The following is a 14,565-nucleotide window of genomic DNA, read 5'->3' as shown; positions in this document are numbered from 1 at the left end:
AAGTTAGTTTGCAGGTGCAGCAGGTAATCAGGAAGGTGAATGGAATGTTGGCCTTCATTGCGAGAGGGATGGAGTACAAAAGCAGGGAGGTCCTGCAGCAACTGTTCAGAGTATTGGTGAGGCCGCACCTGGAGTACTGCATGCAGTTTTGGTCACCTTACTTAAGGAAGGATATACTAGCTTTGGAGTGGGTACAGAGACGATTTACTAGGCTGATTCCATAGATGAGGGGGTTACCTTATGATGATAGATCGAGTAGACTGGGTCTTTACTCGTTGGAGTTCAGAAGGATGAGGGGTGATCTTATAGAAGCATTTAAAATAATGAAAGGGATAGACAAGATAGAGGCAGAGAGGTTGTTTTCACTGGTCGGGGAGACTAGAACTAGGGGGCACAGCCTCAAAATACGGGGGAGCCAATTTAAAACTGAGTTGAGAAGGAATTTCTTCTCCCAGAGGGTTGTGAATCTGTGGATTTCTCTGCCCAAGGAAGCAGTTGAGGCTAGCTCATTGAATGTATTCAAATCACAGATAGATAGATTTTTAACCAATAAGGGAATTAAGGGTTATGGGGAACGGGCAGGTAAGTGGAGCTGAGTCCACGGCCAGATCAGCCATGATCTTTTTGAATGGCGAAGCAGGCTCAAGGGGCTAGATGGCCTACTCCTGTTCCTAATTCTTATGTTCTTATGTTCTCTCTCAGCATTCCTAATATCTTTTTTCATTTTTCTTCTTAACTTTCTAAATTCCTCTTAAGATTCTATAATATTTCGCCATTGGTGTATGACTTAAACGTCCTTTTTTTTTCCTTAATCCTACCCTGTAAGTCCGTTGACATCCAGGGGCTCTAGAATTATTATTCCCAATCTTTTTCTTTAAGGGCACATGTTTGGCCTCAGCCTTCTGGATCTCCTCCTTCAATGCCTCCCACTGTTCCGACACTGATTTACCCACGAGTAGCTGTTTCCAGTCCACTGTGGCCAAATCACTACTTAACTTCGCAAAATTAGCTTTTTCCCAATTCGGGACTTTTATTCCATTCCTATCCTTGTCATTATCCATAACCAACTTGAATCATGGTCACTGGCACCCAAGTGCACTCCCACTACATTGACTATATCCTGGAGTTCAGCCTCTGTCTTTGTATTCACTGAGGCATACAAAAGCATGGGGCTTACGCTTAACATCCGTAAGACAAATTTCCTCCACCAGCCTGTCACCGCCACACAGCACTGCCCTCCAGTCATCAAGATCCCCGGGGCGGCCCTGGACAACGTGGACCATTTCCCACATCTCGGGAGCCTCTTATCAACAAAGGCAGACATTGATGTGGAGATTCAGCACCGCCTCCAGTGCGCCAATGCAGCATTCGGCCTTCTGAGGAAAAGAGTGTTTGAAGCACAGGCACCTCAAATCTACCAGAAACTCATGGTCTACAGGGCTGTAGTAATACCCGCCCTCCTGTACGGATCTGAGACATGGACGATGTACAGAAGGCACCTCAAGTCGCTGGAGATATATCACTAACGATGTCTCCGCAAGATCCTGCAAATCCCTGGGAGAACAGGCACACCAACATCAGTGTCCTCAACCAGGCAAACATCCCCAGTATTGATGCACTGACCACACTCGATCAGCTTCGCTGGGCAGGCCACAGAGTACACATGCCAGATACAAGACTCCCAAAGCAAATGCTTTATGTGGAATTCCTTCATGGTAAACGAGCCAAAGGAGGACAGCGGAAACATTATAAGGACACCCTCAAAGCCTCCCTGGTAAAGTGCGACATCACCACTGATACCTGGGAGACCCTGGCCGCAGACCGCCCGAGGTGGAAAAAGTCCATCCGGGAGGGCGTTGAGCTCTTCGAGTCTCAACGCAAAGAGCATGAAGAGGCCAAGCGCAGGCAGTGGAAGGAGCGCATGGCAAACCACCCTACCGACCCCCTCCCCCGACGAATGTCTGTCCCACCTGTAACAGGGTCTGTGGCTCTCGTATCGGACTGTTCAGCCATCAACGAACTCACTTTGGGAGTGGAAGCAAGTCTTCCTCGATTCTGAGGGACTGCCTATGATGATAATGCTCTCCCACTATGATGCTGATGCTCTCTCCCTTCAACCCGCCCAGCTTCATTCCCCAAAACTAAATCCAAGACCGTGTTGGGCTTGTTACATACTGATGAAAAAAGTTCTCTTGAATGCATTTCAAGAATTCCGCACCCTCGAAACCCTTCACACTACATTTGTCCCAATAAATATTTGGATAGTTAAAATCCCCTACTATTACTACCCTATGGTTTCTGGACTTAACAGCAATTTGCCTACATATTTTCTCCTTTATCTCCCTCCCACTGTTTGGGGGGTCGATAATACACAGTGTTTGGGGGGTCTATAATACCAGCAGTGTGATCGCCCCTTTTTTATTTTTCATTTCGACTCATATGGCCCCATTTGTTGATCCCTCTAACATATCTTCCCTGCTCATTGCTGTAATAGTTTTTTTAATCACTGCAAACTGTTCCAAATTGCATACAGCTCAAAAATGTCTTCCAAATCCTGAAGGCTTCAGCTTCTGAGATTGGAAAGTGAACCGTGAAAGTGACAGTGGGGCCGCCTCCAAACCCGCACTCGCAGGGCTGGGAAGATTCCGGCCTGTGTCCAACCAGCGCCTTTGAGTGGAGCCATAGTAAGCATCAGAAGCCAGGCTATAGTCTGGAGACTATCCATGACCAATGTCACAGGAGATGTGTTATTTCTAAAATAACATTCCAGGAATCTAAAGACCAATCAATTAGATCAGATCAAAGATGGTGCATTGAAAAGCATTACTTTGCTTCATGTGATTTTGTAAAAGTGAATGACTTTGGAAATTAAACTACAGTGTGTTTTTCCTCATTGTTAACTGTTCAGTTCTGCCATTGTCTGAGCAGTTCTACTGCCAACAGCTTTATCTTCAACAGTAGGTTATATTAAAGTCCCTATTTAGTTCTAGGAACATTACAAAGGAACCATATTGGCAAGAGAAGACAGGTGCATCAGATATGGGTTGTAAAATTTAACTACTGCATTCCTGCTTGTATAATAAAGAAAGAAGAAAGATTTGCATTTATATAGTGCGTTTCACAACTCAGGATGTCCCAAAGCACTTTACAGTCAATTAAGTACTTTTTGAAGTGGAGTAACTGTTGTAATGTATGAAATGCGGCAGTCAATGTGTGCACAGCAAGCTCCCACAAACAGCAATGTAATAATGGCCAAATAATCTATTTTTTAGTGATGTTGGTTGAGGGATAAATATTGGCCAGGACACCAGGTGTAACTCCCCTACTCTTCTTCAAGTAGTGCCATGGGATCTTTTACATCCACCTGAGAGGGCAGACAGAGCCTCAGTTTAACGTCTCATCCAAAAGATGGCACCTCCTACAGTGCAGCACACCACTCGGAGTGTCAGCCTAGACTTTTGTCCTCAAGTCTCGCATAGAAATTGAACTCAAAACCTGCTGACTCATAGGTGAGAGTGCTCCCAACTGAGCCACAGCTGACACTCAATGACACACAAAATGGTTTATCTTTCAGGTCAGAGTTGGAGAAATGTTGTAATGCAACTCAAAATTTTGTTGTTACACAAGTTAATACGCCACTGGGAACAAATCTGAGCTTTGATGCAGAACCTAAAAGAATAATGAGGATTACAGAAGATATTCTTAAACTGATTCCTAAGGTAAGCTGTGATTTGTGCTCAGGTATAAATACAAGAATAAGTCAAATTTCAGTAACAGAAAAAATGTTCTAACAGGAATTCATATTTTCACTAAAAATATTGATTCAGATATTTTCACGTTGCAGTGTATTACCCATGCTATTTTCTTTTAGGATTAAAATACAGTACAGGGGGTCTCTTCAACTGTTAGTGCCAAACGCACCTAAGAGAGCAGTATGGAGAATGGAAGAATGCTTGCACCAGTGTGAGTGTATTGCACAAAGTCCCAAAGGCAGTACGGAGAATGGAAGAATGCTTGCACCAGTGTGAGTGTATTGCACAAAGTCCCAAATTCCCAGAATCAATGCAGGAAGATGATTAAGAACATAAGAACATAAGAAATAGGAGCAGGAGTAGGCCATTGGGCCCCTCAAACCTGCTCTGCCATTTGACAAGCTCATGGCTGATCTGATCTTACTCTCAACTCCACTTTCCTGCCTGTTCCTTACAATCCTTGATTCCACTATAGTTCAAGAATTTCTCTATCTCAGCCTTGAATGTATTCAATGACTCAGCTTCCACAGCTCTCTGGGGTAGAGAATTCCAAAAATTCATGACCCTCTGAGAGAAGAAATTCCTCCTTATCTCTGTCTTAAATGGTCGACCCCTTGTTCTGAAACTATGCCCCTTAGTGCTAGATTCCTCCATGAGTGGAAACATCCCCTCAGCATCTACCCTGTCAAGCTCCCTCAGAATTTTATATGTTTCAATAAGATCACCTCTCATTCTTCGAAACTCCAATGAATACAATGAACCTTTCCTCATAAGATAACCCCTTCATCCCAGGAATCAACCTAGTGAACCTTCTCTGAACTGCCTCCAATGCAAGTATATCGCTCCTTAAATAAGGAGACCAAAGCTGTATGTAGTACTTAATGGGTGGTCTCACCAATGCCCTGTACAGTTGTAGCAAGACTTCCCCATGTTTGTACTCCATCCCCCTTGCAATAAAGGCCAATATTGCATTGTGGGTGCAGTCTATGGCACCCTGTACTATGGGGAAGCCCACTATCCTGGCAAATCACATGTACACTCGTGCTGCTTCTCTTTGGTCATGAGGAAGAAAATGTAGTCCCTTCACCTTCTGCAGAGAGCATCTGTGACCTCGCGAATGCAACAATGGACAGCGAACTGAGATATGTTAGACATGTTGCCTGTTGCATACTGGAAGGATCTGCTGGCATAGAAATTGAGGGCGATGGTGACCTTGACTGCCACTGAAAGAGTCGTGCTCACCCTGGTCTGAGGCTCAAGATCTGGTTGCAGGAGGTAGAACAGCTCTGTGACCACATCCTTGGTGAAGGGAAGCCTTCTAAGACACTGTTCCTCAGTGAAATTGATGTAGGAGAACTGCTGCCGGAATACCCTGGGAGGATAAAGTCTCCTGTTGAGAGCTCTGTTGGTCCTTCTCCCTTTTACAATCATTCTCTCTACCTCTGCTGCCTCCGATGTTGATGCTAGAGGGAGAGGTCCAGTGCTAGTACAGCCCCCATTAACATATGGAAATGTTGCACTTTTGAATCTCACCTAAATTAAAGTGATTAATTTTCTGAAATCGCTCAAAACACCTGTTTACCTATGTGAAACTGACATGGCAGCATTCTTTGCCGAGTAAAAATAAACCGGATGTTGATGCCTTTAATTACCGGTCCTCCAACGGCCATATATATATCCAAAGGGATCAAGAGGTATGGAGAGAAAGCAGGAAAGGGGTACTGAGGTGAATGATCAGCCATGATCTTATTGAATGGTGGTGCAGGCTCGAAGGGCCGAATGGCCTAATTCTGCACCTATTTTCTATGTTTCTATCTCCTCTACCTGCCATTGCTAACGGCAGGTGCTGAGGCAGGGGACAAGAGTGAAGTTCTGATCCAAGGCGCCAACTGGCGCACCGCCTGACATCATGATAACCGGGGTGCTAGGAACTGAGGTGCTAAGTCTTCGTGCTAGTGCAAAAGCAACAGGGAATTTCATGGGCATTCAATTCACCCATTTGCGCCCCATTATTTCCCGTGGAGGCGTTAATAGAAGGAGCAAAGGAGGCCCATTTCTCTCCCAGTATCTCTAAGTCATGCAGAAAAATAAAAGCAATTACCCTGTTTTTCACCTACAAATTGTGAAGGAAAGCACAAGATGTTTTTAGGCCTCTAGTCACGCATACTGTCCTGGATGTTTCATTATGGCATGACAAGTGTTATTGTGAACAAGACCCCCAGAAATGAAGTATTTCATTTCTTCAAGATGGCCAATCAGTTTATCATTAATCATCTTGGGCCCAGTGTCCATTTCCTTGTTTCAAGACTATCTTGGCTATCTCGTTTTACAATGTCGACATCTCACAAGCATTGTCAGCTAAATTGTGCCATGATATATTAAACCCCAAAGCACAATGACAACAACAACAACTTGTATTTATATAGCACCTTTACCGTAATGAAATGTCCCAAGGCGCTTCACAGGAGTATTATGAGATAAGTAATTTGGCACCGAGCCGCATAAATAGAAATTAGCGCAGGTGACCAAAAGGGTCAAAGAGGTATGTTTTAAGGAGCGTCTTCAAGGAGGAAAGAAAGATAGGGAGGCAGAAAGATTTAGGCAGGGACTTCCAGAGCTTAGGGTCTAGGCAACAGAAGGCACGGCTACAAATAGTTGAGCGATTATAATCAGGGATGCTCACGAGGACAGAATTAGAGTAGCGCAGACATCTCGAGGGGTTGTGGGGCTGGAGGAGATTACAGGGATAGGGAAGGGTGAGGCCATGGAGGGATTTGAAAATAAGGATGAGAATTTTGAAATCGAGGCATTGCTTAACCGGAAGCCAATGTAGGTCAGCGAGCACAGGGCTGGATGGGTGTGCGGGACTTGGTGCAAGTTAGGACACAGGCAGCCAAGTTTTGGATCACTTCTAGTTTACATAGGGTAGAATGTGGGAAGCCAGCCAAGAGTGCATTGGAATAGTCAAGTCCAGAGGTAACAAAGGCATGGATAAGGGCTTCAGATGCGGAGACAGGCAATATTATAGAGGTGGCCAGTGGAGATACTGGAAGAGATAAAAATTGATAAAGAGGAGTTACTAGAAAGGCTGTCTGTATTTAAAGTTGTAAGTCACCAGGACCAGATGGAATTCACCTTAGGATGTTGAGGGAAGTTAAGGAGGAAATCGCGGAGGCACTGGCCATAGTCTTCAATTCTCCTTAGATACGGTGGTGGGGGATTGGAGAATTGCAAATCTCAAAAAGGGTGTAAGGATAAACCCAGCAACTACAGGCCAGTCAGTTTAACCTCAGTAGTGGAGAAGCTTTGAGAAACGATAATCAGGGACAAAGTTAACAGTCACTTTGAGAAGTGTGGATTAATTAAGGTAGCCAGCATGGATTTGTTAAAAACATGTTTAACTAACTTGCTCAAGTTTTTTGATGAGTCAACAAAGAGGGTTGATGAGGGCAATGTGACTGACATGGTGTACATGGACTTCCAAAAGGAGTTTGATAAAGTGCCACATAATAGGCTTGCCAGCAAGTTCAAGCCCATGGAATAAAAGGGAGAGTGGTAGCACGAAAACAAAATTGACTAAGTGACAGGAAACAGAGCAGAGGTGAATAGTTGTTTTTTGGATTGGAGGAAGGTATACAGTGGTGTTCCCCAGGGGTCGGTCTCAGGACCACTGCTTTTCTTCACATATATTAATGACTTGGACTTGGGTGTACAGGGCACAATTTCAAAATTTGTAGATGACAAAAAACTTGGAAGTATAGTGAACAGTGAGGAAGATAGTGATAGACTACAAGAGGACATAGACAGGCTGGTGAAATGGGCTGACATGTGGCAGATGAAATTTAATGCAGAAAAGTGCAAAGTGATGCATTTTGGTCGGAAGAATGAGGAGCGGCAAAATAAACTAAAGGGTACAATCCTAAAGGAGGTGCATGAACAGAGAGACCTGGGGTATATGTACGCAAATCATTGAAGATGGCAGGGCAGGTTGAGAAAACAGTTAAAAATGCATACAGGATCCTGGGCTTAATAAATAGAGTGGAAAAACAAGGAAGTTATGATGAACCTTTATAAAACACTGGTTCAGCCACAACCAGAGTATTGTGTCCAATTTTGGGCACTGCACTTTCATCATCATCATCATAGGCAGTCCTTCGAATCGAGGATAACTTGCTTCCACATCAAAAAGTTCACAGGTGTTTCAATGAAGGACCTAATATTCCTGGTCCCGAACTAAATCTTGAAGGGTGGAAGATGCCTGTGCGTGGATTTTTTTTAATGTGTGGTGGCTGTTGCACACCAGCCACCACACGGGCTTAACAGAGCTAGGTCTTGGTCCAGTGGCTGGATTAAACAGACGACTGAAGACCAGCTCTGCTGCATGGATCTAGTGCGCACACATATCCACTCCAGGGAACAGCACTTGTTGGAGAAGGAGAGTGACGGCAGTGAAAAGGGCAACTGGATTGGATGTCACCACAATCCAGGTCGATGATTGGAGCGTGGGCAGGTACAGCAGGAGCTACGAGGTTGGGGCAAAGTGAGAGCGAGAGATTGTAGAGAGATGTGATCAGGGCCCAGGAGAGGTTTGAAATCGGGGCCCAGGACCACATGAGGAGAGAGGGGAGGAGGAGGAAGAGGAGGAGGATAAGGAGCCCGGCGATGAACCCATGCCACCACTCCCCCCCAACACCACAGGGGAAGCCTCATGGAGCTTTCGCTACTGCAAAAGTGTTACATCAGTAGCTCATAAATCAATGCTTTGCTTGAACAGCGAGAGTTACGTTTCACCTTTGCCTGCTCACTCTATTGAACCATGTTGACTATTATCCCTCATTTTCTAAAAGTACAAGAATGGTTAAGTTGAACAAAAAGATTTTTAAAAATTTTATATTTTGAAAACTTTAACAGCAAATAAATAATTTCTCCTCCTCAACAAATTTGTAAATGGTAAATTTTTTGAAAGAATATTAACAATAATAAGAAAAGTAATGATATAACAACACAACAACAAAAACAGCAGCAACAGCAGCAAGAACAACAACAAACAATCAACCAACCAACACCCCACACCTTGCACCAATTTTAACTGCAGTCAACATTCCCACCACCTCTGCCCCCACCCCGCCCACCCCCCCGATCTTTACCTGCAATTGCTTCCTCCCAATACCCCTACCCACGTTGGGACCAGGAAGTTGTGCAGCAAGGTATCCGGAGCGTTGCTGTTGTTGGGGGATAGACAATGGCGATGACATGTGTGGATCCACTGGAGAAGCTCAGGGTGTGGAAGACCCGGCCTCTGAGTCAGAAGACTGTTCTAGCTCCCCACCCTCAGGGGCTGTTGGTCTGGGTGGTGTGACACTGGGGGATGCAGTGCCAAATGCCGAGACCATCAATTGCCACATGGCATTGACAGATTCGGTGTTTTCCCGCACCGCCGCAATCAGCTGCGACATGTCCGCCGATTGTCGGGCAGATTGTGTGGCGATGTTGCCAGAAATACTACCCAGGGCCCGGAAGAGTTCTCAACCTAAATCAACGCTCGCTCTTGACAGTCCCACCATGTCCAGGTTTGCACCTGCCTGTCTCTGAGCTTACCGGCTTTGGCGACTCAACCTCCGTGGAGGCGGCATACGGGCTTGTACACTCGGGGTGCATTGCTGCACACCACTTGATCCCGCTGACTCTGAGGTGAACCCATGAAAGTTGAATCCCTCTGAGGGACTGCTGGCCGCAGCTAAAATATGTGCTGATTCGTCCAACCACACCATCCCCACCTCTGCCTCCACCATCAACTCCTCCTCCACCTCCACCACCACTGACTCTAACATCAATCCCTCCCACAACAGCTGTTTCTATAAGGTCCTCTGGGCACTCCTCTTCTTCCTCCTCATCGACCTCGTCCTCGTCGACCCATGTATGACAGGATGAGGCGGAGGTGGAGGCTTCCATGGTGGGATGGTGCACATGCGACTCCTCATCTGGAAATAGAAAATAACATGAATGCTTAGCAGCAGGGGAGGGGGTAGGCTGACATGACTATGGTCACATCGCGCAGGCTTATTTGAAGGACCACCACTACTGTATTATATGTCGTCGAGAGGCACTACATGAAATTACCCTAACCCAAATCCACAGACACTACATGACATTACATTACATGACCCCAACATTACATTATATGACCCCAACACAGCCTGGGGATTTTGCAGGACTTACCCTCAGCTGAAGTTGTTGAATCAGCACTACCACAGGTAGCTGTTCCATTGTGGGCACCCACCAGGGCTGCCGCACATTCCTCCACCTCTGTTAATTGCTGGATATTGGGTGGACCACACCCTCTGCAAAAATGCCAATAGCACTGATTCATGCAGCAACTGGCTGATCTTACCAACTTAGTTGAGGAAAAGGAAGCATTAATATTCCAAAATACTTGTCAAACAAACAACTATTTTGAACTGACAGCATTCATATAATCTGTGAGTGTAAGATTGAATTCCTTGTCCTGTTAACTTTTCTTTTTGGCTCTGAAATGCACTTTGGAACCAAGCACAAAAACAATCATTTTGTTACTATTTCCACATTGAGTATCTCCTTATCTAAATATACTTTAAAGTAATTCTATTTATTTGATTAGGTGTAGATTAAAAACTGATTTTTGTATAATTATAGGAACTTCTGAATTGTAATAGTGATGGTAATTGCATATTGTTTATTTTTTTTTAGACAGATCCTTTCAAAGACCATGTATTTAAACGTTGCTCTGTTGTTGGAAATGGAGGAGTTCTAACTAACAGCAGCTGTGGAATGGAAATAAATCAGGCTGACTTTGTATTCAGGTATGAACCAAAGCAGCTGCAGGAGTATGTCTCTGGTTGTTCCTGCTAATAAATGTGAGGGGAATACCAGACGCAGGTAAAATCTTTTTTTAAATATTCATCCTGTAAGGTGCTATCATTGCAACAATCTTTTTAGCTGCTGGCCAGAGGTATGTATATAACCCACTATTTCTTCAGTGATATGCTGGTTTAGTCAGAGTTAAAATATAAATAGAGTGAAGTTGAAGGAAATGTTTCAGTGATTCTCATTTATATTACCATTCTCACACCGACCACTCGCTTGACTTCGGCCACAAGGCTTATGATAATAGGTAATGTAAGAGTAGGGGAGCACCCAGGAAACAATGATGGTAGCATAATTAGGTTGGATGTAAAAATGGAAAAGATGAGGAAACAGTGAAATATAAAGGTACTTGAAAAAAAGCTAATTGCAATGAGATAAAAAGAGAACTAGCCCAGATAATTTGGAAAAAAACATTGCTAATAAGATGCTAATTGCATAAAGAATGTTCATACAGGAGATAATTAGGTCCAGACTAGACATATTCAGACAAGAGGTAAAAGTGGGAGTTCCTTGAATGAGTACAGAAATTAAAATGCGACTTTAAAAAGAGGCATGTGACAAATCTAGGGCCAATAATTCAAAACAAAAGCAATCCAAATATAGAAACTAGAGAGGGGAAGCAAACACAGTGATTAGAAAGGCCAAGAGAAGGTATTAAAAAAGCTAATATAAAGGGGAAATAATAAAGGATTTTACAAACAAAAATAAATAAAAGAAGAATTAAAGAAAAGTTAGGGCCAATTGGAAATGAAAAAGGAACTCTTCTTTTGGAGAATGAAGGGATGACAGAGATAGCAGATGAGTGCTATGCCTTTGCTTTCACAGAAGACCGAGTAATATTAATGAATGGGTAGAAGAGGAAGATGTGAGCAATTAGATAGGATAACAATAGATCAGGAAGTATTACTGAAAACATTGCTAGAACTTAAAGTGAAAAAGGCACCAGGTCCTCATGACATGCATTCCAGAATACTAAGGGAAGTCCGAGAAAAAATATGTTCTGCCGATATTCTGCCAAAAATCTTTAGATATGGAAGTTATTCCAGAGCATTGAAGGATTGCGAATGAAACATCATTGTTCAAAAGGGAGAAATGAATAAACCAGGTAACTATAGCCAGGTGGTGTATAGGAGGCTTGTTGATAAAATTAAGGAACATGGTATGATCTTATGTTTACTCTTCTTATAGCACTGGTAGATGGGAATTACCATCATCAAATTTAGAGGTAAGCATATGCCCCTTTCTTAAAGTGCATAACCAATAAAGACTGTAAATTAACCAAAATTAAAAGGAAACTTCACAAATTAAATTAGAATTCTATTTCCCAAGGTAATGATGCACTCCAGTCCCTCCGGTGCCATGATCCTATCCTCATGCCTCCAATAACACACAGTCCATTAGGTGTTATTACTGATGCTCTGTAATCACCCATGTAAATAGAATACATCATCAACAGCCTCAGAACATTGCAGAATCACTGCAAGCGGATTAACAAAATAAATGCGATATGAAAGGTTAAAATTTGCACCACTGGCAGGGCCTTAGATGTAACCAGCATTCGTTGCAAAACACCTATGATCTTCTGACATGCACTGGCTGCGTGCAAGTTCTTTTGGTGGTATAAGACCATGCAAAATTTACCCTAAGATGTTGTGCTCAAGAATGTGTGAAACAGGGCATTAAAAGTGCTAGTGAATCAGTCGAATAATTTGTTAAATCAAGATATTAAGGGAACATGTCCTTGGGAGAATAGTAATCTGAAAGGGAATATATAAATAAGAGAGAATATACATGTGATAATGAAAGAACAACACTTGTCAGAGGACAGCCAGGTGCTGAGGGCTTCTCTGAAACCATTGGTGCCCTGGAGGTGACACTCCAACTCTTTTTAAATACTGGCAATTAGAACATAAGAACATAAGAAATAGGAGCAGGAGTAGGCCATTTGGCCCCTCGAGCCTGCTCCGCCATTTAATAAGATCATGGCTGATCTGATCTTGGGCTCAGCTCCACTTCACTGCCTGCACACCATAACCTTTCACTCCTGTATCATTCAAAAAACTGTCCTTCTCCACCTTAAATATATTCAATGACCCAGCCTCCACAGCTCTCTGGGGCAGAGAATTCCACAGATTAACGACCCTCTGAGAGAAGAAATTCCTCCTCATCTCAGTTCTGAATGGGCGACTCCTTATTCTTAAACTATGCCCTCTAGTTCTAGAGTCCCCCACAAGAGGAAACATCCTCTCTGCATCTACCTTGTCAAGCTCCCTCAGTATCTGATATGTTTCAATAAGATCATCTCTCGTTCTTCTAAACTCCAATGAGTATAGGCCCAACCTGCTCAACCTTTCTTCATAAATCAACCCCTTCATCTCAGGAATCAACCTCGTGAACCTTCTCTGAACTGCCTCCTTAAATAAGGAGACTAAAACTGTACGCAATACTCTAGGTGTGGTCTCGCCAATACCCTATGCATTTGTAGCAGGACTTCCCTGCTTTTATACTTAAGTCAGCAACCAAAAAGCCTGTAAAATAACAAAAAAATCTTTTGAAGAAACCTTCATAAATCAAATTAAAATGTTGTTCCCGTTTGTGATGATGCACTCCAGTCCTTCCGTTATCGACCAGTCGCGGAAGGCATCGAGCGTATCGGTGGACATCACGTGCTCCATCTCCAGGGACACCCGGGCGCATACGTAGCCGCGGAAGAGAGGCAGGCATTGAAATGACACTACAGGTTGGAAACTGCCTCCACGTGTTGCAATCTAAGGATTAAAGTGGTGGGGTGATGTGAATGATGATGATGATTTTAATATCCAACAATGTTAGTTTATTGTAGAATAATTGTAATAGTGATCTACATGAGTTATCTTTACTGATCTGATGAACAAGGTGTGCTTTCGAATTTGTTCTGGTCATTTACTGCCTTGCACTGATGTCTGTCACAGTAGTGATATATTCATGTTATACATTATTAGTTTAAAAAGACAATATAATTGTTTACTTAATTATTACAGGTGTAATCTTCCCCCTATCATGGATTATATGGATGATGTGGGAATGAAAACAGATATTGTGACAGCCAATCCAAGTATCATTTCAAGGAGGTAATTATAAGAACATAAGAATATAAGAAATAGGAACAGGAGTAGGCCATATGGCTCCTCGAGCCTGATCCGCCATTTAATAAGATCACGGCTGATCTGATCATGGACTCAGGTCCATTTCCCTGCCTGCTCCCCATAACCCCTTATTGCCTTATCGTTTAAGAAACTGTCTATTTCTGTCTTAAATTTATTCAATGTCCCAACTTCCACAGCTCTCTGAGTCTGCGAATTCCACAGATTTACAACCCTCTGAGAGAATAAATTTCTCCTCATCTCAATTTTACATGGGCGGCCCCTTATTCTAAGATTATGCCCCCGAGCTCCAGTCTCCTCTATCAGTGGAAACATCCTCTCTGCATCCATCTCTTCAAGCCCCCTCATAATCTTATATGTTTCGATAAGGTTACCTCTCATTCTTCTGAATTCCAATGAGTAGAGGCCCAAACTACTCAACCTTTCCTCATAAGTCAACCCCCTCATCTCTGGAATCAACCTCGTGAACCTTCTCTGAACTGCCTCCAAAGCAAGTATATCCTTTTGTAAATATGGAAACCAAAACTGCACGCAGTATTCCAGGTGTGGTCTTCCCAATACTCTGTATAACTGTAGCAAGACTTTCCTGCTTTTATACTCCATCCCCTTTGGAATAAAGGCCAAGATTCCATTGGCCTTCCTGATCACTTGCTGTACCTACATACTAACCTTTTGTGTTTCATGCACAAGTGCCCCCAGGTCTATTTGTATTTAATAACAAACCAGAAATAGGAGAGAGTAAAAGAAAAACTTGCATTTATATAGTG

At 43.3% G+C, this 14,565-nt stretch overlaps 1 protein-coding gene across 1 annotated transcript in view; it reads left to right on the top strand.

Annotated features, from left to right (window-relative positions):
- Positions 1–14,565, top strand: part of LOC139264146 (alpha-2,8-sialyltransferase 8F-like) — a 102,921-nt gene that overhangs the window by 84,535 nt on the left and 3,821 nt on the right. Inside the window, exons 4-6 of the mRNA XM_070880232.1 lie at positions 3,575–3,719; positions 10,479–10,591; positions 13,676–13,765. Coding sequence (XP_070736333.1) covers positions 3,575–3,719; positions 10,479–10,591; positions 13,676–13,765 — 348 coding nt within the window. The remainder of the gene's footprint in view (positions 1–3,574; positions 3,720–10,478; positions 10,592–13,675; positions 13,766–14,565) is intronic.

Source organism: Pristiophorus japonicus, chromosome 5, assembly GCF_044704955.1.
Source record: "Pristiophorus japonicus isolate sPriJap1 chromosome 5, sPriJap1.hap1, whole genome shotgun sequence".
Classification (NCBI taxonomy): domain Eukaryota; kingdom Metazoa; phylum Chordata; class Chondrichthyes; family Pristiophoridae; genus Pristiophorus; species Pristiophorus japonicus.
This window is presented reverse-complemented; position numbering and strand designations above follow the sequence as displayed.